The sequence below is a fragment of the Galeopterus variegatus genome, unplaced genomic scaffold, assembly GCF_000696425.1.
Source record: "Galeopterus variegatus unplaced genomic scaffold, G_variegatus-3.0.2 Scaffold590, whole genome shotgun sequence".
Lineage (NCBI taxonomy): Eukaryota > Metazoa > Chordata > Mammalia > Dermoptera > Cynocephalidae > Galeopterus > Galeopterus variegatus.
Window position 1 is genome coordinate 387462 of NW_007726701.1, and position 27433 is coordinate 414894.

General features: G+C 57.5%; 1 protein-coding gene across 8 annotated transcripts in view; it reads right to left on the reverse strand.

The window, feature by feature from the left end:
* Positions 1 to 27433, reverse strand: part of LDB3 (LIM domain binding 3) — a 60833-nt gene that overhangs the window by 31970 nt on the left and 1430 nt on the right. The window contains exons 1-8 of one of the 8 annotated variants that reach the window (XM_008570309.1): positions 26912 to 26991; positions 26711 to 26826; positions 17773 to 17924; positions 17153 to 17228; positions 11610 to 11632; positions 10361 to 10564; positions 5574 to 5743; positions 5126 to 5162 (exon numbers count right to left, since the gene is read on the reverse strand). In XM_008570309.1, the coding sequence (XP_008568531.1) occupies positions 5126 to 5162; positions 5574 to 5743; positions 10361 to 10564; positions 11610 to 11632; positions 17153 to 17228; positions 17773 to 17924; positions 26711 to 26803 (755 nt within the window). In that variant the 5' untranslated portion in view covers positions 26804 to 26826; positions 26912 to 26991. Of the gene's footprint in view, positions 1 to 5125; positions 5163 to 5573; positions 5744 to 8369; positions 8385 to 10360; positions 10565 to 11609; positions 11633 to 15451; positions 15799 to 17152; positions 17229 to 17772; positions 17925 to 26710; positions 26992 to 27433 lie in introns of those variants that run through there. The other 7 variants (XM_008570307.1, XM_008570308.1, XM_008570312.1 and 4 more) reach the window with 7 other exon arrangements.

The window sequence follows — 27433 nt, forward strand, 5'->3', positions numbered from 1 at the left end:
CTCTGTGGACTCAACCCACAGCCTGCTTAGCTGAGGACACAGTACAGAGCAGGCAAGCAGCAACCAGAAATGTAGAAATGGAGGCGGGAGTGTACTCGAGAAAAGCCAGGGCTATAGACTCCAAAATCCTAGGCCCTCCAGGCTGGAAGGGCCTCTAACATCCTCCAGACTGGAGGTGCCAACTGGTGGCCCAGGGGCCACATCTAGCCACAAATGCAGTGTGTTTAATCTGTACAGTGTTTAAAACTTGATTTAAAAATTAATTGCTGTATTTATATCCTGGGATGCTACTCAGCAATACAAAGGAATGAGTGAACTATCGGATGAATCCCCAGGGAATTATGCTGATTGAAAAAAGCCTATCCTACGATGGTCACATGCTGTATGATTTTATATATATAACATTCTTGAAAATGACGAAACTATAGACATGGAGAACAGATAACAGGTTGGTGGTCGCTGGAGGTTAAGGAGGAGGTGGGCACCAGAGGGAAGGAGGTGTGGCTATAAAAAGGCAACATGGCAGGTACCTGTGGGGACGGCACGCTCTGTGTCTTGACCATATCAATGTCAACATCCTTGTGATATTGTGCTATAGTGTCACAAGATGCTACCGCTGAGGGAAACTCAGTAAAGGGTTCATGGGATCTGTGCTATTTCTTACAACTGCACATGAATTTGCAATGATCTCAAAATAAAAAGTTTAGTTGAGAAAATGAATTGCCAGAATATAAAAATCAGGAAGATCAACTTTAGGTCTTCAAAGATTGGAAGATGGGGCAGTACTGGTCTTACATTTCTGTATAGTAACAGTCGGCAGGGACCGCTTCCCGTGTCCCCAGACTTTCCCACATCTGCATTACCTGGCCACCTTGCACACTAGCCCTCGAGTCCTGCATATTGGGTCTCTGTGTAGGACTGTTTGACAAAAGGGGCCCACTGATAACATATTTGAAAACCACTGGTCTAGCCCAAACTTTCCTTATACCAAGAGGAAACTGAGGCCCACAGACATCCCATGAATGGCCTAAATCCACACAGAAACTCAGTGGCAGAACCACAATCTAAGTGCCAGGAGGCTTCTTCCTTTGTCGCACCTGCCTCTCTGAGGTCGGGGTGAAGGGGTGAAGACGGCATAAGCAAAGGCCCCGTGGCAGGGCACACGCAGCCTGCTGATAGTGCTACAAACAGTCGTGATCACCCCTAGAGACCAGCTAGGACAGGGGCACAAAATCAGACACAGCCAGTTTGCCTATAAATCATCAACTCTAGCAAGACCATGGTGGCTGGGTGACAGCTTGTCATCAGTGCTCAGTGACAGAGTCAGGGACAGTCCTGGAAAGTTGGCGAGTCTCATGAGCCTGCTCTGCTTGGAGCTGTTTATAAATTCTCAGCTAGCCAAAGACAAGAGCAAGGAGAGGCTGGCACTGAAAGCGGGGGGCAGGAGGGGAGCACGGGAAAGGAAGACAGTCCCGGGCCCCTGGGAGGGCTGCCCAGGTGGTGACACCCTGGGCTGTCCTGGGCTCTCCCGTTGCGGTTTCCAAACTCGCTAGGGTAGCAGAAAACCGGGGACTGAAAATCCATAGACGGCAGGTGACAATGTTTGTTACTGCCTCCTTACAGGTCCCATTTGAGGGAGGGTCCTGGTAGCACAGGGCAAGGCTGTGGGAGGGCAGGGGCGGAAGTGGCGAGCCCTGGTGGCTGCACGATGGAGATGGGGTTTGGAAGGATTCTTCCACTGTTTGAGGAGGGGTGAGTGATGCAGCCGTCACCTTCAACTCCTCTGGGAATTCTTCACTAAAACCAGCATTGTTCCTTAACGCTTGGGAAGGAGGAGAGACGTGGAGTTCTTTAGCCAGGTGGGCATCAGAGAAGCACAGAAACTGCACTTGGCAGCTGCCACAGGCGGGCAGGCGACATCTGGGTTAGGCACTGGGAGCCTCCAGGCTGGTTCCACCCAAGCCTCGCCGGTTCGAGCCCTGCCTAGGACAGAGCCAGGCTTGCCCCACCCCCTCCCCCATCGTGGCTGCCCAATAGGGACCAACCTTCTGAGCCATCAGGGCCCTGGAATGCCTTCCTGATGTCAAAGGAAGCTGCCTGCGGGGACCTCTGTGAGATTAGAGGCTCAGCTTTGGGGACGGAGGCATGATTCGCACTCGGCTACCTCAGACAGAAGCTGGGGAGCCACAGCATCACCTCCACCTATTAGAGTAGCTTCCGTATGGGAACAGGCAGGAGGCTGATGTCCAGGCCAGCCTGGACAGCTTCCTACGGTGTGGGGGTCTTTCCTGGGAGGGCAGCCAAGCCCACAGCTGATGCCTGGGCTGTCCAGGCCATCCCCCCACCTCACCTGTAAAGATAGGAACCCTGGAGATGAGACTCTGCCTTGGGCTGGCTAGCAGGGGGGCACTGTAGCCTCAGCAGGAAGCTACGTGCTTCCAGCACCAGAGACACCACTGGGAGCCAGGACTCGAGAGGAGGGGAGGACTATGAACTGCACTGGGACTCTGTGGGGGCAGTGACACAGGTGAGGGGGGAGTTTGCAAGGTCTGCCCGACATGCGGACTTGCACCTGCCCTCAAGATCACTGGTGCACCTGCCTGGTACCTTACACTACTCACTCAGCATTCCCACCAACTCTCTTCCAAGCAGCACAGGAAGGAAAAAGCACCTTTGCACGGGTAGGAGACTGCATAGGCTGTCACCGTGCACAGGCTTGGAAACTCAGGCTCTGCTGGAGTGAGATACTTGGAAGCCTCTCTGTGGAATCTCAGCCTTTGTGAGAGCCCCTTAGAATCCTCACTGGGAGTGATGCTAATTTGGGAGGAGAAAGTGAAGAAGGTGGTGACTGCTCTCAGCCAACAAGATGGGCCAGCAGGGTCTGCAGTGCAGCTTCTTGGGCATGGGGCAGACAGGAGTGTGGCTCAGACCCCTGGAGTGCAAGATCCCAGACCAGCCTGGACCCAGGGTGGGACAAACATGCTGCCTTCTGCTCAGATGGCTACTCGGGTGAGCTTGGGGCCCCAGACATGACCAGTGGCCGCAGACACTCCTGTAGGCTTTAATCACAGGTAGAACTGAACTTCTGTGTCCATTGCACTCCCACTCCTGGGCTCATGGGCTGCTTGGGATTCAGTGACATGGGAGGCTCTGCCCACGAGGACAACCCTCCAGAAATTAAAGTTGGAAAAGGGAGAGGACCCCCTCCGGTCCTGGCCAGAGGCTTGCTGAGTAGCCCAAGCCTCCACTGCAGGGCCTGAGACCCCAGAGGGAGGGGCTGACAGGGACATAGGGTCTGTGCAGGGAAGCAGCCTCTTCTTGGGCCTTCTTCCCCGATTTCCCCATGATGAAACCCTATGGTAGCTAGGGGAGAGCCGCTGAAAGCTGCAACAGAATTCTCAAGACCCTCTGGCTTTTGCTGCTGGCTGAACCAAGCTCATGGGGGACTAGGCCCCTGGGGGCAGGACTAGCCCCCATCCTCACTTATCTACAAGACCAGGCAGAGCAAGACTCAAGCGACACTTCTGCAAGGAGGGGAGGGAAAAAACAAGGCCTGGGGACCACCCTTAATACTGCCTTTTGTTGTAGAGCCTGCAAATATTCCAGAGGGATAGAAAAGACAAAAATTCTCTGTAATCTACCTCCACCAGTAGTGCCCCCTTCTAATGATGTCTGGTTAATGAGGTACACTCTTAGCTTAGCATGACTGCCCTGCATATTGGAGGAAAAAGGAGCATAAACTAACCAGAACGGAGTGTCAGGGACCTGAAAGCAGGATCTATGTCTCCCGGGAGGGAGGAAAAAGGCCCCCTGCTGACTTCTTGATGGGAGGACCCTGGGGATTTTTCTGCTGGTCGCTGCAGGGTGTGTGATGTGGAGCTCTCTATCAAATCTTTGGGAAAGTCCGCATTGCTCACCAAAGCATCTATGTGGGTGGCTTCAAAGAGGACGGTGGGAGAAACATGGCAACAGCACGTAGAGGTAGCCGAGCACGGGAAGAAGGAACGTTGAGAGCCCGGTCGCACTTAAATAGCCAGATCTGGACTTTTGAGCTACATCAATCATCTCATTTCAGACTCTACTTGGACACATTGTAGGCACTGAGAGGTTAAGAACTGTTGCTGGGACTGCATCCCATCCTTAGCAGGCCTGGGAGGACCACACTTCAGGCTTTTATGACTGGCGAAAAAGCGGAAGCAACTTTGACTTGCAAAAATATAATTTCAAAAATAAAATCCACATCAAATCCGAGCTGGCCCCACAGTCCTCTCTGTGAGTCCAGTAGCCGCCACGCGCTGGTTAGCAAGTACAGGAGGCTCAGCCAAGGTTGGAGAGCGCCTCTTAGCCCCAGCCCCGCCACAGAGGCCACTGTAGGATGCATTGGCCCAGGCAGACTGTTCCAGCAAGAGCATGCAGATGACATATTTGCCACCGGAAGTGTACATACAATCACACTGAGCCCCATGCCTCACCATGGAAGGCCCTTGCGGGTTCCAGGAGGTTCCAGGGCAACATGCCTCTCTCATGCCCAGGGCTATGAGCACCTGACCAGCTGCGGATGGTATGTTAGTGGCTGTGGCCTCAGACCTGCCACTGACAGGGAGACCATGCCTTGAGACCCCTAGCCCTGCACAAGCCTCTCCTCATGCCAAGGGCTTGTCCTTCCTAGCAGCAGCTGTTGTGCTTTGAGCAATTTATAGAACGGGTACCTCAATGTAGCTCTGCACAGGTGAGTCCGGGGGTGAGGCGTTCATGCCCAGCAGGGCCCTCCGCGTCCCTGCTTCCCAGTGCCCAGCCTTCAGACTCACAGGGAGAGATGCCCTCTTTCTCAACAGCCCAGCCAAGGCCAAAGCAGCCCTGCCCCCTGCCCGGGACAGAGCCAGGAGAGCCCAGAGTTCTTACTCATGAGGCCTGGGCCTGGGGGACAGGGACTCAGCTCCAGGCACCAACCTCACTGAGCCTGGATGGTTGCTCCCAGCCAGCATCTGCTGGAGCCCTTTGTGGGCCAGGTCTTTCCAAATACATGAACATGAGAGGTTCTTTCCATGAGTCATGTGGCCTGGGGGCTGCTGGGGAGGGGCGGGGTTAGAGGGCAAGGCCACAGAGCCTGAGTGCAGGCACCTACCTTGACCTTCGCAGAGCTTCTTCATCAGGGTCTTGCACTGTGGACAGAAAGGAGCTGGTCAGGGGGACTCACAGAGAACACAAGGAAGAAAAGCCCCTGGAGCTCTGTGGCCGTGAGTCCCCAGGATCCAGCCAGGTCCTGAACACTTACTGCCCCCAGCCTGTCAACTGCGGAAAGGAAAGGCTGCATGCCGGGTAGAGGGCTGGGGGACACGAGAGGACATGGTGTGGCTATGGGGAGAAGTCAGAGGCGGGGCCTGTGAGGTCCCCTTATCCCAGCCCTGGGCAGTCGTTTCCCTGGAAGCAGCATGCCAAGCCTGTGCGTGCTGTCAGAGTCAGGGATTGGAGCAGAAGGCTGCATCACTGCACAGCCGCCCTGAGGGGCCCAGCTGGAGCTCCCCTGGCTGCTTCTGTGGGCTGCGAGGACCCTCCCCGGCTCCCTCACTCACTGTATTCCGTCCCCGTCATCTGGGCCAGGATGCGGAAGGAGCGGGACTGCAGGTTGGAGGAACGGCGGGTCCACTCCTCAGCCTCGTCTTCTGGCTTGTTCTGGTTCTTAACCACAGCCTGGTACACGGGAGAGGCACTGTCCACGGCAAGGTCTTTAATGGGAAGGCTCCTGCAGTGCAGACAGAGGCTGTGGGCGAGGGCCAGCTGCAGCCCGGCTCCCGCCCTGCCCCGTGTCCCCCTTGTGCCACCTGTGCCCACTGGTGGCCCCTCCTGTTCTCTACCCACTATGCCGCTACCCGTGGCTATCTGAGAACCTGGGATGCGGGCGTGGCCTGGGTCCTCAGTGCTCAGGGTTGTCACAGCACATCAGTGACTCCTGCCTGCCACTCCCCAGTGCTAACTCCAGGCCCAGCCTTGATGGGCTGCACCTGCCCCAGGGGCTGCATCCCCTTTAAGGAAGGAGGAGGGAGAAGGGGTCTTCTTGAAGCAATTTCAAGCTCCGTGAGCAAGCCCTGACTTTGGGGCTGGGTGAGGACAGGCCATTTGGGTGACCCAGAGACTTCCTCAGGATTGATCCAGTGCCCTCTTTACAACTTTGGGTCCAAATAGGGAGGTGCCAATGTGCGACCACCGTGGAGGAGGACTTGGGGATCTGGGCTCAGCCGCAAACATGTGGTGTAGCTAGAAGGAGCTGTGAGAAACAAGGCAGCAGGGCCCATGTGGCCCAGGCGTGGCTGCAGGGACAGTGGGGTTGCTGGCCTGGGGATGCTGGGAGTGGAGCTGCAGGAGGGTCCCAGTCCTCTGCACCAGGGCAGTGCAGCCTTTTGAGGGGACCTGGTGACATCCCTTAGACTCCCAGGGTCTGGCATGTGGTAGGTGCTCAGAATTCTTAGCCCAATGAACAAGTCTTAGATCAGAGCCAGAAGAGACCCCAGAGCCCCTCAGGTCCAGTGCCTCCCAGGCCGATCACATAGCAGGGCAGGGAATGTTCAGAAGCTTTACAGGTGCCCGTGCACCCTGCCAGGTAGGGCTGGAAGGTCGAAGCCACCCAGCCTACTCTCTCACAGGTCACGGAGGGCGTAGGCGAAGCCCACAGCAATAACAGACTGCTGGCCCAGCCCTCTTCCTTCACAGATGCTGAAACTGAGGTCCAGAGAGGCCAGCCGACTAGCTCCAGGTTACGGCACGTAGGGGCTCTGTTGAGCTAGAACTCAGGCTTCCCAGCTCCCAGTCCCGTGTCCTTTCCATCCGGCCCTCCATAGTCATGAGGGCTCAGGAAGGCCACTTCTGCCTACCAGGGCCTGACACAGTCCCCGATGCTCCATGCCTGGCGACATGGCCCAGCACAGACACACATGCTGAACATCCTCCTGCCCCAGGGGGCTGGCCAGCTGGGAGAGGATCTCCCCAGTGCGAGAAGCCAGACAGAGAATTGGCCTCGTCTCCCAGGACTGGTCCTGTATCTGGCTCAGGGTGGGCTCTGAGAGCAGAGGTGTAGAAAGGGGATAAAGTTTGGGTGGAGCTGCCCCTACTTCCCTGAAGGCTCTGCCCTGGCCTGGAGAGCTACAGGAGCTGGAAGCTTGCAGTTGGGATCAGACGAGGAAGACCAGCAGATCCCTGTGGGGTCTAGCCAGGGAGGAACCCGTGGTTGCTCAGGAAATAAAGAAGAGGGTGGGATCTCGCTCTTGCTGAGAGAGGCCATTTCTGGCACAGGGAAGAGTCTCAAGGGCTCCTGAGGTCTTTGGGGGAGAGGGGCAATAGGAAGGCACAAGCAGGCCTCCCTGGTCCTGGCTGCTGGCCTGCTAGGAGAGCAGGGAAATCGGGAGTGCAAGTTGTGCCATGGCAGAGGGAAGGTATGGATGGAAGCCCAGGCCCGGCCCTTGAGCTTGTCTATACCCGGCTTTGCTACCCAGAAAGCAGATGGCAGGCGCTTGCTGCCATTTCCCTGAAATGTGTCCATGAGGGCTCCCCCATGCCTTCCCCAGCCCCGAGGCCTCAAGAAAGCTGCCAGGAATGAATCTCTTGGGACTCAACGTTGCTGGCTTCATTTCCCACCAAACTGTGCAAACACCCGTGTTGCTGCTGCGAGAGAGACTGGGAGTCAGATGAGGGAATCACTGTGCCTTTCAAGGCAGAGGCTCAGGGAGAGTATATGCAGAGAGGAGGAACAGTCCTACAGTCCTGGGACCCTGGGCCAAGGCCACTCTGGGGAGCTGCTCTCGGCTTGTTCTTCTTGCCACACAGAAGACTCCATGGTCACCGCAACATCAAAGTCACCTCTGGCATTTACTCCACTGTGCACTGCCCTCAAATTTGACTCGTCTTTCATCTCCCATGAGTGATCCTGGCAGGTGCTGGCTCCTAAAGACTCATCTCCCATGAGGATTCTGGGGAGGGGCCTCCAAGAGACCCCCTTGCTACCCTCTAGCCCTGAATAGTGACCCAGTGTGGATTCTAGCACCCTGGTCTATGTTGTTCCAGTACAGATAGGAAAGGCTGGGGGGACCCTGCTGAAAGCATGGCAAGGAGAACTGGGGAGGGTGGGCCACAATGTGAGTGTCATTACTCTATGATTTCAGTGGCCATAGTGACATTATTTGGGGCAAACCCCAAAAGACAAGTACCTGCCTGTATAGGCTGCAGGGGATGTCATTTGGCTGTAAAGTGGGTGTGAGAAAGAACACAGACAGAGCACGTGAGCTGACCACTGGTCTGCAGACACATCCCTCCAAACCCACTCACATCCTGCAACCAGACAGATGGCTGATGGGACAGACACTGGGGGGTCTACTTACGCCAGCGGCGACGCCCTGCCAAGCAGAGGAAAACCCAGCCATGAGTGTGCGTCCATCGTGCGATGGCAGAGGGGCCACACACACAAGAGAGCAGGGTTAGGATCAGAAATGCGTTATGGGAGTGGGTGGGTGAAGGAGGAAGAGAGAGAGAAAAGAAAATGGTCAGTGAGGAAGGAAACATGGGAAGTACCAGCAGAAATGGGAGCACGTTATGGCTGAGGAGCAGACCCTCGGGCACCGCAGCAGCGGCAGCCCAGCGTGGCTGAGTTAAAAGGAAGGGGAAAGGATGAGCCTTTCCAGGCACGGAAGAGAAGAAAGGGAGGGCTGAGGGAAGGGGGCAGGGAGCAGAGGAACAGGAGGGGGTGGGAAGGGCATTTCGATAAGTCCAGGTCAATCAATAGCGCTTTGTGCTCCAAAAATCATGGGTGCCCTAAGTGGTAAAAGCAAATGATAGCAGTCTTCCCGAGGTACAGAAAATGTAAAGTTAGTGAAGAGCAGTTCCTCCATTATTTTCCATTTGGCGACTGCCACCACTTTTTAAGGACAGACATGCAAACAAATGATAGCAGGAAATCCCTGTTAGCTCTTGGGCTTAGTCAGGCAGCTTTGTTTTTCTGGGTACACATGAGCTAATGGTTGTGTTTTAAAACTTGCATGATCATATTTTCTGCTTCGAATGATGTAATTAGATACATCAACACTGTCCACAATTTTGCAAAGAGCTACAGCCATGGGCCTGACCGGTTTGTGACTTGGGGCTCCAGGACAGGTGGTCTCTGCCCCCTGGCGGCCCAGAGGAGTACTACATTCCTGAGAGGGCACCAGGCTCCCCAGGACCCAGAAAGCACAGGAGAGCCCGTGCTCTGCAGCCTGCCCCTCTTACCTGTGTGCACGCCATGGCCACAGCGCCGGGCTCTGGAAAGGCCAAATACTGTAGGAGTTCTCTGGGACTTTTTAACCTCTCTATCCCTCTTATTAACTCTGCTTTCCTACCTTTGGAAAAAAGTATGGCCGTCCTTTTAAGACGTTTTTCCTTGAGTTTCTGTGTTTCCTGACCTATGGATAAAATGTTGTCCGGAGAGATAATCAGCCAGTTCTGTAAGTCAGCACTATGGTATTCCCAGGTAGAAAGTAGTAAGGGACTCGTGTGTGTGTGTGTGTGTGTGTGTGTGTGTGTGTGTGTGTGTACAACAGAGAAACAGCAGAGGGACAGAGAGAGATAGAAAGAGAGACAGGGAGGAAGACAGAGATACAGAAAGAGACAGAGAGAGAGAGAGAGAAAGGTAGAAAGAGACAGAGAAAGAGAGGTCCCCATTAATGTTTGCACTATTGGCATTTTCATCCACGAATGATTTTCAGCCGACTCTCCCTATTCAACCCTCAAGTTTGCCAACCCTATCCAATGGGCAATTTCCAGGAACCAAGGATGTCTTAAATCCCATTGCCCTTAGGCAGCGCATGTCAAGGAGGAGGCGGGAGGAGCCCGTCAGTGGGACTGGCTGCCCACAGCACCTTGGATGGCTAGTCCCGGGCCCCTTCCCAAACCAGAAACCCAGTCACGCGTTTGAATCAACTCTCATCCCTGGAAGAACATGGCAACTCCCCCTGCCAAAGAATGGCTGGGAGGTCTCCAGAATGTGCTCCTGGTTAAGAGATTGCAGAAGTCTCTTTCTAAACCAGCACTCTCGTGGAGCCTGGGAAGATGCAGAGGCTGTGAAAAGCACTTCGAGGAGCCACCATATACTGCATTTCTCCACCCTTCTCCTTAAGTTGACCATGAGGTAGGTTCTGAAGAGCGGACACCATGTTCTGGAAGGCCCTGGTGAAGACTGTCTCCCCTCCAAGGGCCTGTGTTCCCGGGAGGCCCAAGGCGAGGAAGGAAAGCTGGTCCTGATGGTGCCCAGTGACCTGGTCCCCTTGGCCTCTGCAGGCGATGAGCCCTGGCATGTGGCAGAGGCGCTGGGCGATGGTGGAGGAGGGGAGGCGCTTACCCACTGAAATCACTGCCCTGTGCCTGGGCCTGCCCGGCGATGGCGTCCATGATGGCGTCCTGGGAGTACATGCTGATGGGCGTGTTGTACTGCGCGTGGATGATGGTGGCCTTGCCGCCCAGCCCCTTCACCTCAATGGGCTTGTGGGTGGACAGGGCCGAGTCTTTCAGCACGCTGGGGTTGAAGCGTTCCTGGTAGTCGGTACTGGGGGAGGGGTGTGTGAGGATCAGGGTGGGGGGTATCAGGAGGGGGAGGGAGAAAAGGGCAACAAGTGGTGGTTACATGGGAGGTCAAGGTGAGGGCTGGTGGTGGAGGGTGTCGAGAGAGATCTCCCAAAGCCGAGGCCCTGATCCAAGTAGGCTACCCAGGTCCTCCCAACTGTGGGTGGCCTGGGTCTGGTTGCAAAAATCCTTGGCACAGTTCCCAAAACCCTGTGCAGAAGGTTTTCCTCGCCCATCTCGAGCTACCTCCCAGGGTCCGCACAGAGAGATCTCCCACCACACACAGCAGGGAGGCAGACAAAAAGCGTTAGCAGCATGGGGTTCAGGGAAGGGGACAGGAGCTGGGCCATGTGTGAGAGGCAGCAGCAGCTCAAGCTGAGTCCAGAATGCCCAAAGGCAAAAAGCAGCCCTCCTGGGCACCCACAGGGATTCGGAGCCAGGTTCCTCCATGAAGGGGCTCATTCCGCTGGCCATCCCTCGGTGGCCTGGGTTCTGCTCTTCTGGATGCTTCTGTGCATGTGCTTCTTCCTGGGGGTTTGGGCTCAGGCTGCCCAGGCCCCCTCAAGTCCAGCTTGCTGTGTGGCCTGCCAGCCTCTTCTCATTGGGGGCTCTTCCCTCCAACAGATGGGTGTGTTCCCCAGGCAAAGGCAAGACCAGGTGCAGCCCTTCTGAGGGGTCCCGCCAGGAAAGGAAGGTCTTCAGGCTCACACAGGCCCAGTGGCAGAGCGACACTCCACCCCCCACATCCCCCCCAGAACCAGCCTGAGGGTCTTAAGCAGCTGCAGCAGGAAATTGGGACCAAAGTTGGAACCATCAGACGGAGCTGCCCCACCCCCAAACGCCTCCAGTCCACACTTCAGCTTCACACACATGCAAGCTCCTCCGGGGGCACAAATGCGCCCCCGCTCACACATGCACACGCACGTACACATGCCGACGGGGCACACACGATCCACGCCAGACGGACACACAGACGCATGCTGGGATAGGCACGCAAGCGCACACACGTGCTGTCCTCCGATACTAACTTGGCTGGAGAGTTGGTTACCACCTGGGGAGGAGAGAAAGGGCAAAGAAGACAGGGTGGTCAGAGGAGGCTCCTGCCCGGGGGAATTCGAGCGCCAGGACCATCTTCAGACTGGCCATTACGGAAGCAGAACCAGCCCGAACTGCACTGAGTGAGGGGAGAACTCAGAGGCAGGAATTGTGACCTCTGGGACCCTTGCTTTGGGCCAGAGATGCCAACACAGCAGTTTCCCCCTTGATGGGGCCCCAGTGTCCTAAGCTTTGCCAGAGTGTCCATCTTTGCGGGCACTCATACCATGTACATAAGTCCCCCCCATCTCATCCCTCAAGCTGGCTATAGACCCCAGAGAGGAAACTGGATGGAGAAAAGACCAGCTGTCGCTGCTGTGGGAAGAGCCAGGGCACAGGTGCCTCCCTGCTAGACAGCAGGTCTGGACTTGGCCCTGTTTGATGGGGCAGCTCCAGAGTTCTGCTCTCTGAGCAGGCACTGCAGTGGTGCTGGGGCTGTGCATGGCGGGATTATAGGGGCAGAGTATGGTGGGGTTACCCACAGCCCCCAGGACCTGCTCTCTATCCCAGAGAGGGTCAGATAGGCCTGGCCACTCCTCCTGGCGCACAGGGTTTCGGAGGGCTGGCGCAGTCCCCAGAGATCACTCCTAAAGGCCCCTCAGGCCTGCATTGAGTCCAGGATAAAGGAGTGGGGAGGCTTGGGGACAGTGCGGGTCCAAGACTTGCTGCAGCAAATTCCTAGCTGAGGCAGGCCGGCTCGGGCAGCACAGAGGGAGCCTGCCCCTCACTCTCATCTGAGAGCGAGCCTCCTGGAACATCAGTTCTTTAGGTGAAGTATTGCCTGCAGCACGACCCTTTAAATGCAAATTCCCTGCAGTGGCACACCTTGTGGCCAGTGGCCCTGTCTGAAACCTGAGAGGGAGAGGTTGTAGAGGGTGCAGCCTCTGCCCCCAAACTGTCACCTTCCCAGATCTGCCCACTGTGGGCTCCGGCTGGGGGAGCCTGGATCCCAACTGGCTTGACCTTGTCATCTCAGGGCCAGGACTCAGGGAGCCAAGCTGAAGCCAGGGGCCCCAGGCCCAAGGGAGCCTGGCAGTGGCTCTGCTCAGCCTCAGGCCGGCCACTGTCCCAGAACTGATAAAATTCCCTGTGTCCTCCCAGGCCCAAAATAGCTGCAAGCAGAGCTATATTAGGAAAGGGCCAGCGTGGAGCTTCCATTACTTCTCCATTTTTGGCCAGTGCTGACAGCTGCAGGGTCACCTCTTGCCCTGACCAGCCCAGTGCCCCCTGCAGAGTGCAGTATTGGCCTGGTGGGGTGGGGGCTGCCTCTGGCCTGCCCCGGCAGCCAGCTCCTTCTTTGGCATTGATTCCTGCCCCCGCTCAGCTTCTGCCTGAGGACCCAGAGGCTGGGATGCTGGCAGCAGACACATCTCAGAGAGGAGCCAGTGCCAGATCTTGGGGAGGATGAGCCAGTGATGCCAGACGTGCCCAGGGGCCTAAGGGACACTGCCCTTCAGAGCCAGCCCCAGAGAGGGTGAGGAGAAGGGGGACTGCAGGGGTGCACAGGCCCACCTGCCCTGGCACTCCATCTGTCCTCCACTCCTCCCAGGAGGATACAAGCTGCCGAGGAATCCCATTGCAAGCTGCCCAGGGCAGAGAGTAGGGGAAGGGGGCTTGTTTTTGGAGCCAGACAGGACAGAGTTCAAATTCTGACCCTGCCTCTTCCTAGCACTGACTCTGGGCAAGTCACCCACCTGTCTCAGGCTCACTTTCCACGAGAAGGTGGTGCCCACTGCACAGATGGGTTGTGCAGACTAAAGAGGATCCTGAGTCTAAAGCTCTCAGCATGGGATAAGTGTGCAATGTACAGAAGCAGGGATTAGCATTTGCCAGTTCTTTTTCCTGCAAGCAATTAGACACTTAGCAAACATGGTGGCCTCAACCCAGCAGAGGCTCCAACCCTTCCTTCCGGCATTGCCCTGAGAGAGCATCAGCTTTAGCTCTGAATGAAGCATGCACTGTTCTCCCTTCCCTAGCCCATCTTCCCTTTGAGAAAACTGTTGGACTCTGTTGCTCTGAGTATCAAGTGATAATTTACACATTTGCCAGATTCCGGGCAGTCGCTGTGCCAACAGGAGGGCATCTTAGGAGTCATGGGAAGTAGGGGTGGGACTGGCCCCTGACTTCCTTGAGCAGGTAGATAGGTCCCTGTCTCAATGCCAAATGCAGTCAGGCAGATCCAGGTACCAGTCCTGTCTGCCACTTACAAACTGTGTGGCCTTGGGCAAATTACTCATCTTCTCTGAGCTTCTATTTTCCAGCTTTAAGATGGGGGAACTAGTGCCCACCTCTGAAGTTGCTGAGAAAGTTGTGTGAGATAGAGTTACTGAGAGATAAAGCATGTGGACTATTAGTCGGTCCCTAGTCCAGAGTGAGGGCTCAGTAAGGAGAGACATTGTCATCACTGCAGGTGGTCCTCCCGGGAGTCCCAGTCCACCAGAGGCCGACCACTCTGCGTGGGGTCAGTCCCAGGAAGGGCCAGGAAGACCTACCAGTCCATCAAAGGCAGGACAAGGAGGCCATCTCTGTCTGCCACTCTCTGGGTTTTCTGGCAAAAGCCCCTTGCTGGGGAACCCCAGGAGATCATATAAATATGGCTCTGCCACCTTGGGTCAGGGACGCCATGGAGTGCCAGAAGCACTAACTTCACTCAGGTTCCAAGAAAGCACTGAGGAGCTGGGAGATGTACAGGGAGCAGCGACCTGGCCGGGCACAGGTGCCGTCTGCATTGTGGACTTGGGTCACACTGACCAGGTTCCTGTTTTGACTCTTCTGTGTACCAGGTGGTAGCTCCAGGCAGTGACCACGGTGCCAGGTATCATGTGGTGAGTTGCTACACAATAGAACTCAGCGCTTTACACGTGTTGTCTCTTTTATCCTCCCCCAAATCTGGAGACGTGAACAGTGTGATTCGTCCCACTGCACTGGAATGCTGAACCACTGGGCTGTACTGCCTTAACTTGGCCTGCTCTGCATTTAGCACCTGGAGACAGCGATACTGACTGCACGGGGTGGCAGTAGAAGTTAAATGAGAAAACAAGAGTGAAGGGCTTGCAAGCAAATGTGTGCGCAGTGCAGGGCTCCCTGCCTGCAGCCCTTCCATGGTTCCTGGCTCTGTGTTCTTTTACCTCCTGTGCTCACAGAGTCCCACCAGCGACTGAGGGAGGAGCTGGGTGGGGCTGCTCTTCTCCTCCACAGACCCCTGCTGCCCCACCCTGGCCGGGGTCGGTCTTGCAAGCCCACTCCCCTCACACCATTGCCAAATCTCTTCATATACAGCTCAGGCACTCCCTCCTCCAGGCAGCCTTCCCAGACTACTCCCAGCCCTAGAGGACTCACCCTTCCACCTCTCTAACTCTTCCCTGCTTCTGCCTCGGGACTCCCGGAGGGGTGGGAACCAGCCTGTCTCCTCACCCCACAGCTCCTAAAGGCAGCAAGCTCTGCTGGGGGGTGGCCTGGTGTGAAAATTTTGGAAGTCAGAGTCTCCTGCATTCAGGCCTGATTTGGTCACTTAGTAGCTGGACAACCAGACCATGGCTTAACCTGCTCTGAGCTTCAGTTTCCTCCTCTGCAAAATCCAACAGGTCACCCCAGGGTGGCTGTGTCAAGCAAGGATGTGCCCAGCTCACAGCAAAAGTCAGTAGGATCACTGCTTGTGTCACTCTCAGCCTGCACTGCCCTGTGGGTTTGGGGCTGGCTGAGCGAGGCCAGCTCTGAGCACTGAGGACCCAGGTGGCCCAGACCACCAGTGCAGGGCCGCGAGCCCATTACCTACCCTCCTGGGAGTCCAGAACCTGAGGCCTTCCCTCGGAGGCTCATCTGATACATCTGAGCCATCTCACTCAGGGTCTCTGCCGAGTACAGGCCAATGGGGTTGTTATACTGCCTCAGCTGGCTCGAGCCCCGTGGGACTTTCGGGCCCAGTGGGTCCTGGGCCGCTGGGCTTCCCCGTGGAGGGCTGGGGTCAGAGGCCTCCGTGTGTGCAGAGAAGACGGAGGTCTGGGAGAAGGAGGAGCTAAAGGTGTGCCTGAGCTCCGGGGGGCCCGGGGGGCCCGGGCTGGCCCTCGCCTCAGGGCTGGGGCTGGGCACCGCCAGGCTGCTGTTCGTGTCCAGAGCAGGGTCCTGGCCCAGGGCAGCGCCATGCAGGGGAGAGAGAAGAGAGCGGTTAGAGCCACACGCGTCCCAGCACTCCTGCATGGACCTGAAACAGACGTGTTAGTGCAGCGCCCAGCAGCCCCCCTCCCGCGGCCCAGAGCGCCTGCATGGGGCGTCCGGAAGGAGGAGCAGGGGAGGCACACAGCTCCTGGCCGGGAGGCTGGCATCCAGCTGAACAGAATGCAAGGCCCTGCACAGAAAGCCAAGCCAAGCCTGCCTGCCCCAGGGCTGGAGGAAGGGGGTGTGGGGCTTAGGGGAGGGCGGGCCCCCTGCATCCTGCATAGGTCCTCTTTCCCCTGGGAGTGGGCACCCCCTGGGCATAGCCCAGCCTCCTATGGTACTGACCCCCTACTGAGAAGCCTCCAACATGGAGTGAGATGGGGTCCCCGGGCTGGCTATAGGCAGGCGGGTAGAGGTGCAGGAGCACGTGGGCTGATACTTGATCCCCTTGGGCTGACTCTGCAACTTCTCCCAAGCAGCCCTCCTCCCCCTTCCCCATCGTGGGACCCACCCTACCCCTGACAACCTCTTCTTCTCCCCTCTCTCCACCCTGACCTCTCTGCCCCACTGGACAGACAGGGGCCAGCCCGAGGTCACGCAGTGGGAGGAAGATGGAGGAGTGGTGGCGTGGGCCTCCTGTGCTTTGGGTCAGGCCCCGTGGGTCCACAAGGTTGAGTTGCTTAGGGGGAGCTGGGGAAGGGCCTTTGGCACAGTGGTGAGGTCTGGGGCCAAGGGTCTGCCTGCCCCTCATGCCTTCCTCTAAGGCCACCTCCAGCACTTCTGATAGGCTATAGGGGTGTGCCATTGGGATGGGCAAGAGGGGAAGTGGAACCAGAGGGAGAGGTACTGTGTGTAGGACAAACGCTGAGAGCCAGGAGGCCCCTCCATGCCTGGGAGCTCCTCTCGGGGTGGCCAGCTCAAGCTGGGGCCCCTGCCAAAGTCACTCCCAGCCCCAGCCGCCTCAGGCAGATGAGGGTCAGAGCCTCCCAGACACCTGTCACCTGCCTGGCCAGGATGATGACCCCTCTCCTGAGAATACTGCTGCCCAAGCTGGTTTCCTATCACCCATCCACGAGGCCTGGGGGGGTAGCTAGCACCAGGCAGGTACCCCAACACTCAGTGTTTCATGGGGGCATAAACACCTCTCCCAAGGGCCTACCCCACCTCCTTGGGGTCAGCCACAGCAGGGCCAGGATGGGGCAGGGATAACCCTGCCACCTTGTCCCAGTTGGGCCAGGCAAAGGTCAGGCATGGAAGCCAGGGGCCACATTCTAGAAGCCACTGCTGAGAGTGGGTCCTGCTGCTGACAGTCAGTACCTACCTTCTGGTGGGGGATCACTGGCAGAGGGGACTGGACAGGGGGTGCTGACGTGGAGATGGGAATGGGACGCTTCGACCTAGAGAAACCAGAAATGGGACCAAGTGAGGACAGGTGCCCCTGGGGCCAGGAGCTCCTGCCTGGACAGAGCTGGTGAGGAAAGAGCAAGAGAGAGCCAGGCAGCCAGGTCAGAGGGCCTCAGGTCCCCTGTCCTCCCCACAGGCTGGGTCTCCCCTGGAAGGCAGCAGGCCTGACTGGGATGGAGAAGTCATGACCCTCGGGCATGTTGGTCAGCCCATAAGCCTCTGCTATGTCCCTCAGAGGCTGCCTGGGCGAAAAGGAAGCAGGAAAGACCCTGGCTTCCAGACCCAGCTGCCCGTGTACTGGGAGCATTGTGACCACTCTGAGCCTCACCTGTAAAGTGAGGCAGTAACGTCTGTCTCTAGGTGCTTGATAACAACTTGGGCCTGGTCCTTCCTCTGGCCCCGGGGGCTGTTCTTACGTCCCTGCACAGTCCTGTAGATAGGGCTGGGCCCATGCAGTTGTGGTGGGACCACCCCTCCCCTGGACCCCCAATGTCCACGCCAAGCTCCCGCCCCCTGCTCTGGAGAGCTCCCACCTACTTCTGCAGGGTGAGACTCAGGTTGTAGCTGGCAGACTTGATCTTGTTCTGGGCCTCCAGGTGGGTCATGGTGTCTGTGTTGACGCCGTCAATGGCCACCACAAGGTCACCCTGGCTGAGCTGGGACTGGGCTGCCTTGCTGCCCGGCGTGATCTAATTAGACAGCAAAAGAGGGGTGAGCATCAAGGAGGGTTGTCCTGAGGATGAGTTAGTCCTTAGGGAAGAGTCACCTGGAAGCATCCAGTAGAGGCTCGTCATGTTGTCTTTTATTCACTATGGCCAGTACCAGCTGCTCCCCAAGCCTGACTCCTTTTTCTGGCATATGGTCACATTTCCTAGCACTTTGTATCTGACTGTGGCTGTGGGACTAGCTCTGGCCAATGGAATGAGGATGGAAGTGATGTACGCCACTGCCAGGTCTGCCCCTAGCAACCATCCTTGCGCATGCTATGCTTGTTGGCTGACTGGATGCAGAGGACACAGAGGAGAATAGCCAAGCTGCTACCTGGAAGGGGCCTGGATCCTGGAGTCACTGTGTGGAGGAGAGAAGATTCAGGAGCACCATATCAGACATTGCATGAGTGAGAATAAACTTTCGCTGTGCTAAGCCATTGAGATTTGGGGGCTGCTTGTTAAACCAGTTAGCCTACTATAACTCTTGCACCCCCCAAACACATGAAACACCTTCCAGGCCCCCTCGGCACCACCTCAGAGAGGCTGCCAGGCCAGTGGGCAGGATAAATGCACCCACACAAAAGCATCCCAATGCCAGGTGCTTCGTGCTACCCTGGCAGGTGTGCAGAGGGCTAAGTGAACTGTCAACACTGCCTGGGTGAGCAACGCCGGCTGGGAAATGGGGCAGGAGGGCTCAGGGCTCTGGGGTCGGCTTCATACCTCCAGAAGGAGGAGTGCAGGTGTGGGGGCCAGTTCCCAAATCCTGCACCCCAGTGACTTCACAGAATGTTAGAGTCTGGAGGCCCCATCTCCAGTGTGACCACACAGAATGCCACTGAGACTCCACAGCCCTGGGATGTCAGGAAGGCCACACCCCCTGAGACATTACTTGGGATGCTTCACTGTCTCAGATCACTCTCCCAGTGACATCACACACAATGCCAAATTCTGCATGTCAGGCTTTTAGTAATAGCATGCTGAATGCCATGGCCACCCTGCACAGTGATATCACATGAAATGCAAAATTCCAGAGGGCCTAGTGACATCACCTAAAATGGCTTGATGGCCCTCAGTGACATTAGCAGCCCCACCTCTAAAGATATTTCATGGAATGTCATAGAGACTCTGGCTCCACCCTCTGTGACATCACATGGAACGCCCCAACCCCTGCTGATACTACAAGGGATGACTTTATAACCTGATCCCTATGACATCATGTGGAAGGCCATGCAGGCCCCACCCCCAGAGACACCACAGGAAAGAGGAGACTCTGGAGCCCCTCCACCCTAGGCTGTGGCTGGAAGGTGTCCTTGGCTTTGCCTCCTTAACATGCCCACCAGCCAGTTCTCCTGGCTTCTCTGGGCTCATTCTGGTCACTTTCCTGGCTATAACCCAGGGACAAGCCAAGCTCCTAATGCCGGCAGAAGCCAGATTCTGGCCAAGGCCTGAGGACCATCCTAGAAGGAGCCCAGAGAAGACCTTGGGGACAGTCCCATGCCCTAGGTGCCAAATCGGGGTGAGCCTCTGGCCAGGCCCTGACCTTGCAGACATGGATGGAAGCCTCTTGCTGGGTCCCCACAGGAAGTCCCCATCCAAGCCAGGGTGCTCTGCAGGCACCAGTCTCCAGTTCATTCCCAGATGGGCTCCGCAGGGTGAGCCCAGGAGCTGAGTTGTCCCTGCATTACTGCATCACGGGCCACAGAAATAGTGCCCGACACTCACTGCTCAAGTGACAGCAGCAAGACCAGGAGAGCCCTTTCCAATTGCTGCTGACCTACTGTTTCAGCCCCAGGGCTGTGGCGCCTTCTTAATCACCGGCCACCTTGTGCCAGAGCATCCCTCCTGCAGCCCACGGACTGCCGAGACTAGGAAGAGCAATAGAGAAGCAAAACCTAGACTGCAGGAAGCCCAGCCTGCTGTCCAGCTCCACGGGGGCACATTAGAACTACCTGGGATTCCCAAAGTACACACAGCCCTCATCCCCAAATTCATCGCCATAGGGAGCTTCTACTACCAACAGGAGTGTGTTGCCACCTTGAGTGTAGAGGTTGAACAAAGGCTAAAAACAACGAAGACCAAACACTTTTAAAGGCTGACAGGGGTCTCCCGTGAGCAAGATGAGCTGCCCAGCCAGGCAGAAAATTGACTCCCCCTACCCCTTCTGGCTTCCTGTGTGGGAACGTGCTATTCCCAGCATTTTATTATAGATACATTCAAACTGAAAAAGGTGAAAGAACTTTATGATGAACACCCAGATATCCGCCACTGAGGTCCTACCGTAATGTCTCACTCAACTCATTCCTTCACATGTCAGTCCCTCTATCCATCCATTGGTCTGTCTTATTTTTGAGGCATCTCAAAGAAAGTTGCAGACACCAGCATGCTTCCATTCACGGTGAATTTTGCAATGCCCGCACTGTCCTTGCAGACTGCCCACAGGGCTCCCCCACAGCAGCACACCCCAGATGCTTCTAGCCACCTACAGAAAAGGGGATGTCACCCTGCAGCTGGGAGCTCGGGGTGGGGTACTGCTGCAGATCCCACACAGAAGGGCAGGGCCTGCAGCCACAGAGGGGACACTGCCAGGCAGGATGGGAGTTGTGTCCAGAAGATCATGACAGTGTGAACAAGGGCACCAGAATGACATCCAAGAGAGGTTGGGGCCAGATCAGCTAGGACCAGCCGTGGGGACATCTGGAATGTCCTCACTTCAGAGCTGCCTCGGGAACATGTTCCCCCTCAGGCATGGGCCAGCTAGTGCCAATTCTTCCTGCTGGATCTCAGCACTTCCCCTTGCCTGGCTCCCCCTAACCCTCTGGTATGGGCTGGGGGATCCTCATTCCCAGGGGAGAGCTCAGCCTTCCCATGGCCTGGTCAGTAGCCAGCCCCCCCAGCGGGGAGCTACCAAGCTGGCTCCTGCCCCTGGCACCTCTCCCCCTGCACCTGTGTCTGCTTGTTAGGGCTCAGCTGGCCTGGCCTTTGGCTGCCCTGAGCAGGGCCCAATATTCCTCAGGGTTGGGGGGTAGGGGGTGCTGATGGCCTCTTGTAGGAAGATGCTCTTCTATTCTGCTCAGGTGTCCTTAGAGAAGGAGGCAGGATGGAGGCAGGGACCTTAAGGGTGATCAAGGACCCTCAGACGCCTTCCCCCACTGCAGTGCAGCCTGCCAGGGCAGTGGGGGCTGGGGGACCCTGGGACCCTTGACCAGCATCAAGGGCTCATGAAGAGTGTAGTTCAGGCATGATGTTTCTATGTGTCTTGTCTGACTCTCTATCTTTCTCTCTCTGTTTACTTTGTCCCAGAAAGGACTCAAAGCACTCAAATCCTTGGAGGATTTTTTTTTTCTTTTTTTTCCTTAAATCTTTCTATCCCCTTTTGAGCAGTTAAAAACCTCTTCTGAATGAATGTTTTTTTTTTTGTTTTTTTTTTTTCCCTTTTTGTCTTTTTTCGTGACCGGCAATGGATCACAACCCTCAGTGTCACACCCGTACCGGACCAGGACCGGCAACGGGATCACAACCCTCGGTGTTGCTCCCACACCTCGCTCAGCCAGTGAGCGGCCGGTCTGCACGTGGGATCCGAACCCTCGGCGGGAGCGCCGCCGCACTTCCCAAGCGCACACTGTAGCAGTGCGCCACCGGGCCGGCCCCTGAATGAATGTTTCATTTTCATTGCACCCAGTCTGCTCCAGCCAACAGCCACCTCTCAACTGGGAACCCAACCCTGGGCAGAGCCTAGATAGGCCTCAGGGTGGGGCATAGAGTGCCATCTGAAAAGCTCCTGGGGACGGTCCTTAGGTGTTTGGAGGCCAACATCAGCCACCCGGCCCACAGGAGCCCTCCTGCCTGGCCGGGCTGTGGTCTCAGGGTGCACCAGAGTGTGGAACAAGGAGAGCTGGTGCCAGAGCTGCTGTGCGTTCCTAGGAAGGAGGCAGCAGAGGGAGAGCATGGGCTTTGGTGGGAGCCAGACCTCAGGCTGTGGGACCAGCCCCCACGCCCTTGTGTGTCAGGATAACGGGGAGGATTACACTATTAAAGAGTCTGTTACGTAAGGAGGGTGCAGAGCTGAGAAAGTTTCAGGGAAGCCCTAAACCAAGGAAGCCCAGGTGCCGACCCGGTCCCCTTCCCCCAAGAGGTTCCAGAGGGGCTGAGGCTGGCAGGGCAGGCCACATCACCAGGCTCCACAGGAAACAGATCCAGAGCTGGCAGGGGGTGGCGTGTGAGGAGCCAGCCCTGACTGACCATCCTGAGCCAGCCTGCTGTCCCTATAGGGGCCAGAGTATCAGGGGAAGGGGAGAAAAGTTCTGTCCAGGGTCCTGGGTAAAGAAGGTGCCGGCCTGGCTCCAGCACACCCCTGCCATTGGCTCCTAATTCCCCAGCTCCCCCGCAGCGGGGAGGGTAGCTAGGCCGTGCAGAACTTACTGGCTATCCCTCCCAGCGCTAAAAATCAGACAGGCCCCTGCCTTCCCTCCTTTCTAGATCCACCAGAGTTGGTGTGGCGGGGTGGGGGGTGCGGGACAGGTACGGGATGCTTAGGAAGGGTGTGACTTCTGCAGCTCCTTCCAGCCTCCCAGGCTGAGCACTCCAGGGGGTTCCCAGCGAGCCCTAAGTGCCTGTTAACATTGCATGATTAAGTTACCCTGTGCCTGCTCTGCCCTTCCATCTGGCCTCCCCTGGGGCCTTGCCCTTCCCTCACTGGAACCTTCTGTCTGCCCAAGGCCAATAAATAAGCCTCTTCTATGTTCAAAAGCCTCTCCTGCCCTGGATGCTCTGATTGACTCCTGCCGTGTTTCTCTCCTCCAGACTTCTCCGAGGAGCCACCCGCTGGTCCCACGTCCTCTACCTCCCACCCCTCTCACTCCACACATACCAATGACTTCCCTGTGCCCAAAGCCAGGGGGTCATTGTCCCCTCTCTAGCTGACCACGCCCTCCCCTGCCTCTCTGCCCACTCCTCTGCTCCTTCTGTCTAGGCCCACAGTGCCATCTGTGTCCTAGGTGTGGCCGCTAAAATGTTCTCGTGGGCGTTCAGCTCCCAGGGGTCCCTGGCAAAGCCTGCATCGTGCCTCCTAGGGTGGTTCCCAGGTAGAGAGGGAGCCTGGCTCCAAAGGGGCTGAGAAGCTGTGTTTGGGGGTGGGAGGGCCCAGGGTGGGGGGGGTTGCCATCAGGGGCAGACTCTAGATGACAGGAGACCACATAGAGAGGGAAGGAGACTTGGGAGTTGGGGGACATCTCCCAGGCTGGAGGGCTGCCCCAGCGGGGCCCTGTCCTCCTCACATGAGTCGCGTCCCATAACACCTTTAGCCAGAGACCCCAGGACTGCCTATGCAGTGGCCTGTGCCCTGTGTCTCCGCCCAGGGGCCTCTGGGGGTCCAGGTCCACTCACTCCCAGGGCGCCTTCACAGGGCGGGAGAGAGCTCTAAGCAGCAGGAGGGCCTGGCCTGGGGGAACCTCTAAGAATGCATTCCCCGGGCATGAGTCTGTACCCACTTATCTTCCCCTGTTGATAGATAGATGCTGTGGGGAGGCCCCGGCCCGCCCCGCAGGAGCCCGCGGAAGCTTTCCTGACCTTCAGCCTGGCTATAAACAGCACGGCCTGTCAGCACTGCTAGGCGCTGCCCAAAGAAACAGCACGACATGCTCCAGTGGCCTCAAAATTCCAGGAATTGCAGGCACAGCTACCCCAAAATAGTCTTGACCTGTCCTCCTCCCCCTCCCCCTCCCGGGGACCCTCTGTCCTCAGTATCCCTACCGTACCTGGGAGAGTCCAATAAATACTGGAACCAAAACCAGCAGAGAGGCAGCCCCTGCCTGGGCCCAGGCTCAGCCTCCCCACAACCCCACCCTCACAACCAGCCAGCTGCAAAGTATTTTCACAAGTTCCTGTTCCACATGTATGGGAGGGCACTATCCCCATTTCACAGGTGAGAACACTGAGGCTGAGCGGGCAAACTGACTTTTCTAAGGTGACACAGCCGAGAGTAGCATAGCTGAGTCAAACAAACATGTCTCTTGGGTCATAACAGGCAGGCAGAGGCAAAGCCCCAGGCCATGGCCCCAGCTTCTGGCCAGCTGCTGGGGCAGGGGTGGGCGCCGGGCCTCTGGAGCTGCTCTCACCCCGCCCCACTTCCTGGAGAACTGGCTGGGGTGGGGGAGGGGACGCGGTAAGAGGGCAGCTCATGTTGCAGGCCCAGCCGCACCTGTCCCCTGCACGCTCTGAGTCTCCCTCCTGAACCCCCTTCTCCGTGGGTCCTCAGGCTGAGATCCACTGAAGGCAGGCCTGAAGGGCTGATGCTGCCCCAGGCTGATGCTGTGGGGACCCGGGCAGGGTGCGGGTGGAGCTAGCACCCAGCCTGCAGTGTGCACCCGCAGCTGAAAGGGGACAGGCCTCACCTAGTGCCTTTCAACCAGCCATGGGAGTTAGGGGTTACCAGGACACAGGGGCTCCACCCTTGGCCATGTGTGTCCCGTGAGTAGATGTGAGCCTTGGTTCTCTGGGCTCTGAGGTGAAATGATAACTCCAGCCCCGCTGCTGCCCACACCCTCAGGGTTGCAGTGACTGTGCCCAGGGGGTACGGGTCCCTGCTGGAAATGGGCAGGCTCTGCCTTACCAGCCCTCCCACCACAGTACTGACTTTGGGGCCCTCTGGCAAAGGCTTATGTGAGGACGTCCACTGGTCCTGTGGGAAGTGGGCCATGGCTGGGGCCAGAGTGGGGTTCCTCCAGAGAGCTATGGTCCTTCATCCCCTTGAGGGAGATGTTCTGTGCGGAAGGGCCTGGGGGAGTACCATAGCCCTGGGGGAATGGCAGGGCCTGTGTCCACGGGCCTGCCTGGCCAGAAGCATTGAGCCTGGGATGGCCAAGCCCAGGGCATCGGTGGCCCACCAGTGGAATTTGTCAAGGGGTTCCAAGTCTTGGGGAGGCCCCAGCACCCAGTCCAGCCTGCTCTGTGGCTTAGGTGACTTGGGGCATGTCCCTGAAGGGAGCTGAGAGGCCGTCGTGCCCATCCTCTGATGCCTGCCTGGGCTTTGGGTTCTATTTTTAAAAGTCCTCCCAGTCATTGGTTCCAGTACATCCCAACATACCACCTCCCCGCAGGGAGGACATTCTTCCTGATGTCTAGCTTAAGGCCTCTGTGCTGCCATTTAAGCCCCTGGCCAGTGAGGGCCAGGTGTCGCATAGACCCTGGGTGAGGTCATTAGCTATCCTGGGTGCCACTGAGCCCGGAGGCTAATTTGCACCCTCAGGGATGGGGCAGGGGCACCAGCAGGAGGCCTAGAGGAGGATGGGGTTGGGGGAGATGGGGGCTCAGTCTCAGCCATGGGAGGCTGGAAGCCCCCATCTGGTACAGGAAGGAGACCTGCAACCATGGGCATGGGGGGCTGTGCAGGGTCCTAGGAGGGGAGTATCCACTGGGGCTCAAATGCCCACATATCACCACATCATCAAACAAGGAGTGCAAGGCTCTGGTGTCCTTTTAGTATAAGACCCCGTGGTCCCAGCGCAGTAGGTGAAGGGTGGAGACTCTGGGTTAGAATGAGCCAGATCTCCAACAGCGAGATAGAGGGCAAGGCCTTTTCCCTGGGCTACAGCCAGGCCAGCACCCGTCCTGGAGGAATGTGGCCTCTATGGCTGTGACAAGGCTCTCATGGCAGCCCTGGGTGGGGCTTCTCCTTTTTGGGGTCCCCCAAGTACCCATGCCAGGCTCCCAAACTGAGACTGTTCCTCCAGTGGGGGAATTGGTCCCTGATCCTCTTTCCAGGCTCCTGGCTGCTCTCCCAAGCATCTTCCAGGCCTTGCTTGGCTGCCACCTCAGGTCTCCCCCCAAGGCTCCCACCTCTCACCCCCGAGTCTCTGCTGCCCTAGAGAAGAAATTATCTCCTGTTCCCCTGTTGGACAGTAACCCAGATAGTCCTGCCCACTCACCACTGTCCAGTGACAGCCATGGGCCTCACCTTGCCCTCTCGTGCCCAGAGCAGCACTGCCAGGGGCTCAGCCACCAGGCAGGGCTTGTCCTTGCCAGTCGCATGTCTCACAGTCCACCCTGAGCCTTGATGTTCTGTGCTGTCCCCATCAAGCAGTGCTGTTCCCGGATCACAGACACTGCAGACACAGGGGTCATTTCCCCAGGCGAGCATGGGGAAACAGCACAGGACATGGGCAGGCAGGCAAAGCAGCCATGGGTGAACAGAGGGTGCTCAGGTAGGTAAGGAAGGCCCAGTGCCGTGAGCCAGCCAGTGCGAGGCCCAGGGTGGCAGGGGAGGAAGGTATCTTGGCTCTGGGATGGATCGGCTGCTGGAGCCCAGTAACCAGTCCAGCCCAGCCTCGGCCAGGATCAGCAGTCTGTCCATCCATCTATCTGCCCACCCCTCACCTGCCCTCTCCACAGTAGGAATGCTCTGTTCCTAAAGCAGCTGCCCATGTCCAGGGCGATGGGGTCACCCTGAGCACCCCCTTCCAAGGAAGGGCTGAGGCAGGTGCTGTACTCTGTCCACCTGCCTGCCTGCCCCACAAGCTCAGCATTTCCTTCTCTGCTCAAAACACCTGCTACCTGCCCACGATGTCTCGCACTCACAACAGTCCAACCAACTGGGTGGGCAAATAGCTGTGGCTGAGCCAGGAGACCAGTCCGGTCCCAGCCCCCAGACTTGGGATTGGGGGTGCTCTGCTTTCGGAGAGCCTTGGAGAGAACAGAGAGACACACACACAGGCCCACTCCGAGCGCGCCTTGCACCTTTGGGTGCCAGGCTGCGGGCAGTGTGCACTCACCCGGGAGATAGTGAGGGGCATGTTGAAGTCCTTGCCGCCCTGCAGACGGAAGCCCCAGGGCCCGGGCCCGGTCAGGGTCACGCTGTAAGACATGCTGGAGCTGACAGCGGCCGCGTCTGCGGATGAAGGGCAGAAAGAGTGGAGTGAGCAGGCACTCCTGCCGCCCTCCAGCCCGCACCTCTGCCTGCCCCGACGCCCGGCCTTGCCTGCTCTGTCCCCTGCTGCCCGGCCAGGCTGTGTGGAGCTCCTGAGAGGCTCCTAAGAATAGCTGGGAGTGAATGCCATCGACACCGATATCTGCCCTCGGCCGCGCCCATAAATGGACTGTAACCCTACACTGCACCCGCCCGCCCGTGGCCTCCCACCCGCCACCGTCCTCCGTGACTCACGCGGCTAATATAGCCCCTAGGGAGCGGTGGCCGGCACCCAGCACCCCCCACCCCAGGGCAGGAAGCGGGGACTGGCCAGGTCAGGATAATGATTTCGTTCCCTCTTGCTCCCCTCTGTCCCCTGGAGAGCTCAGACACTGCTCCCTGCTCGGCTGTCCCCACCCCCTTGCCCAGGAGGCTGTGGGCTGAGCTCCCATGGAAAGGGCTTTGCGACTTGGGTCTTTGCTGCCCTGGGCTACCTGCCAAGAACTCTGAGGTTGTGTATTATCCATTGTGGGGCCCTGGTGGTGCCTAGGACTGAGCTGAGCCTACAGGTTGTCTGGAAAAAACTTCA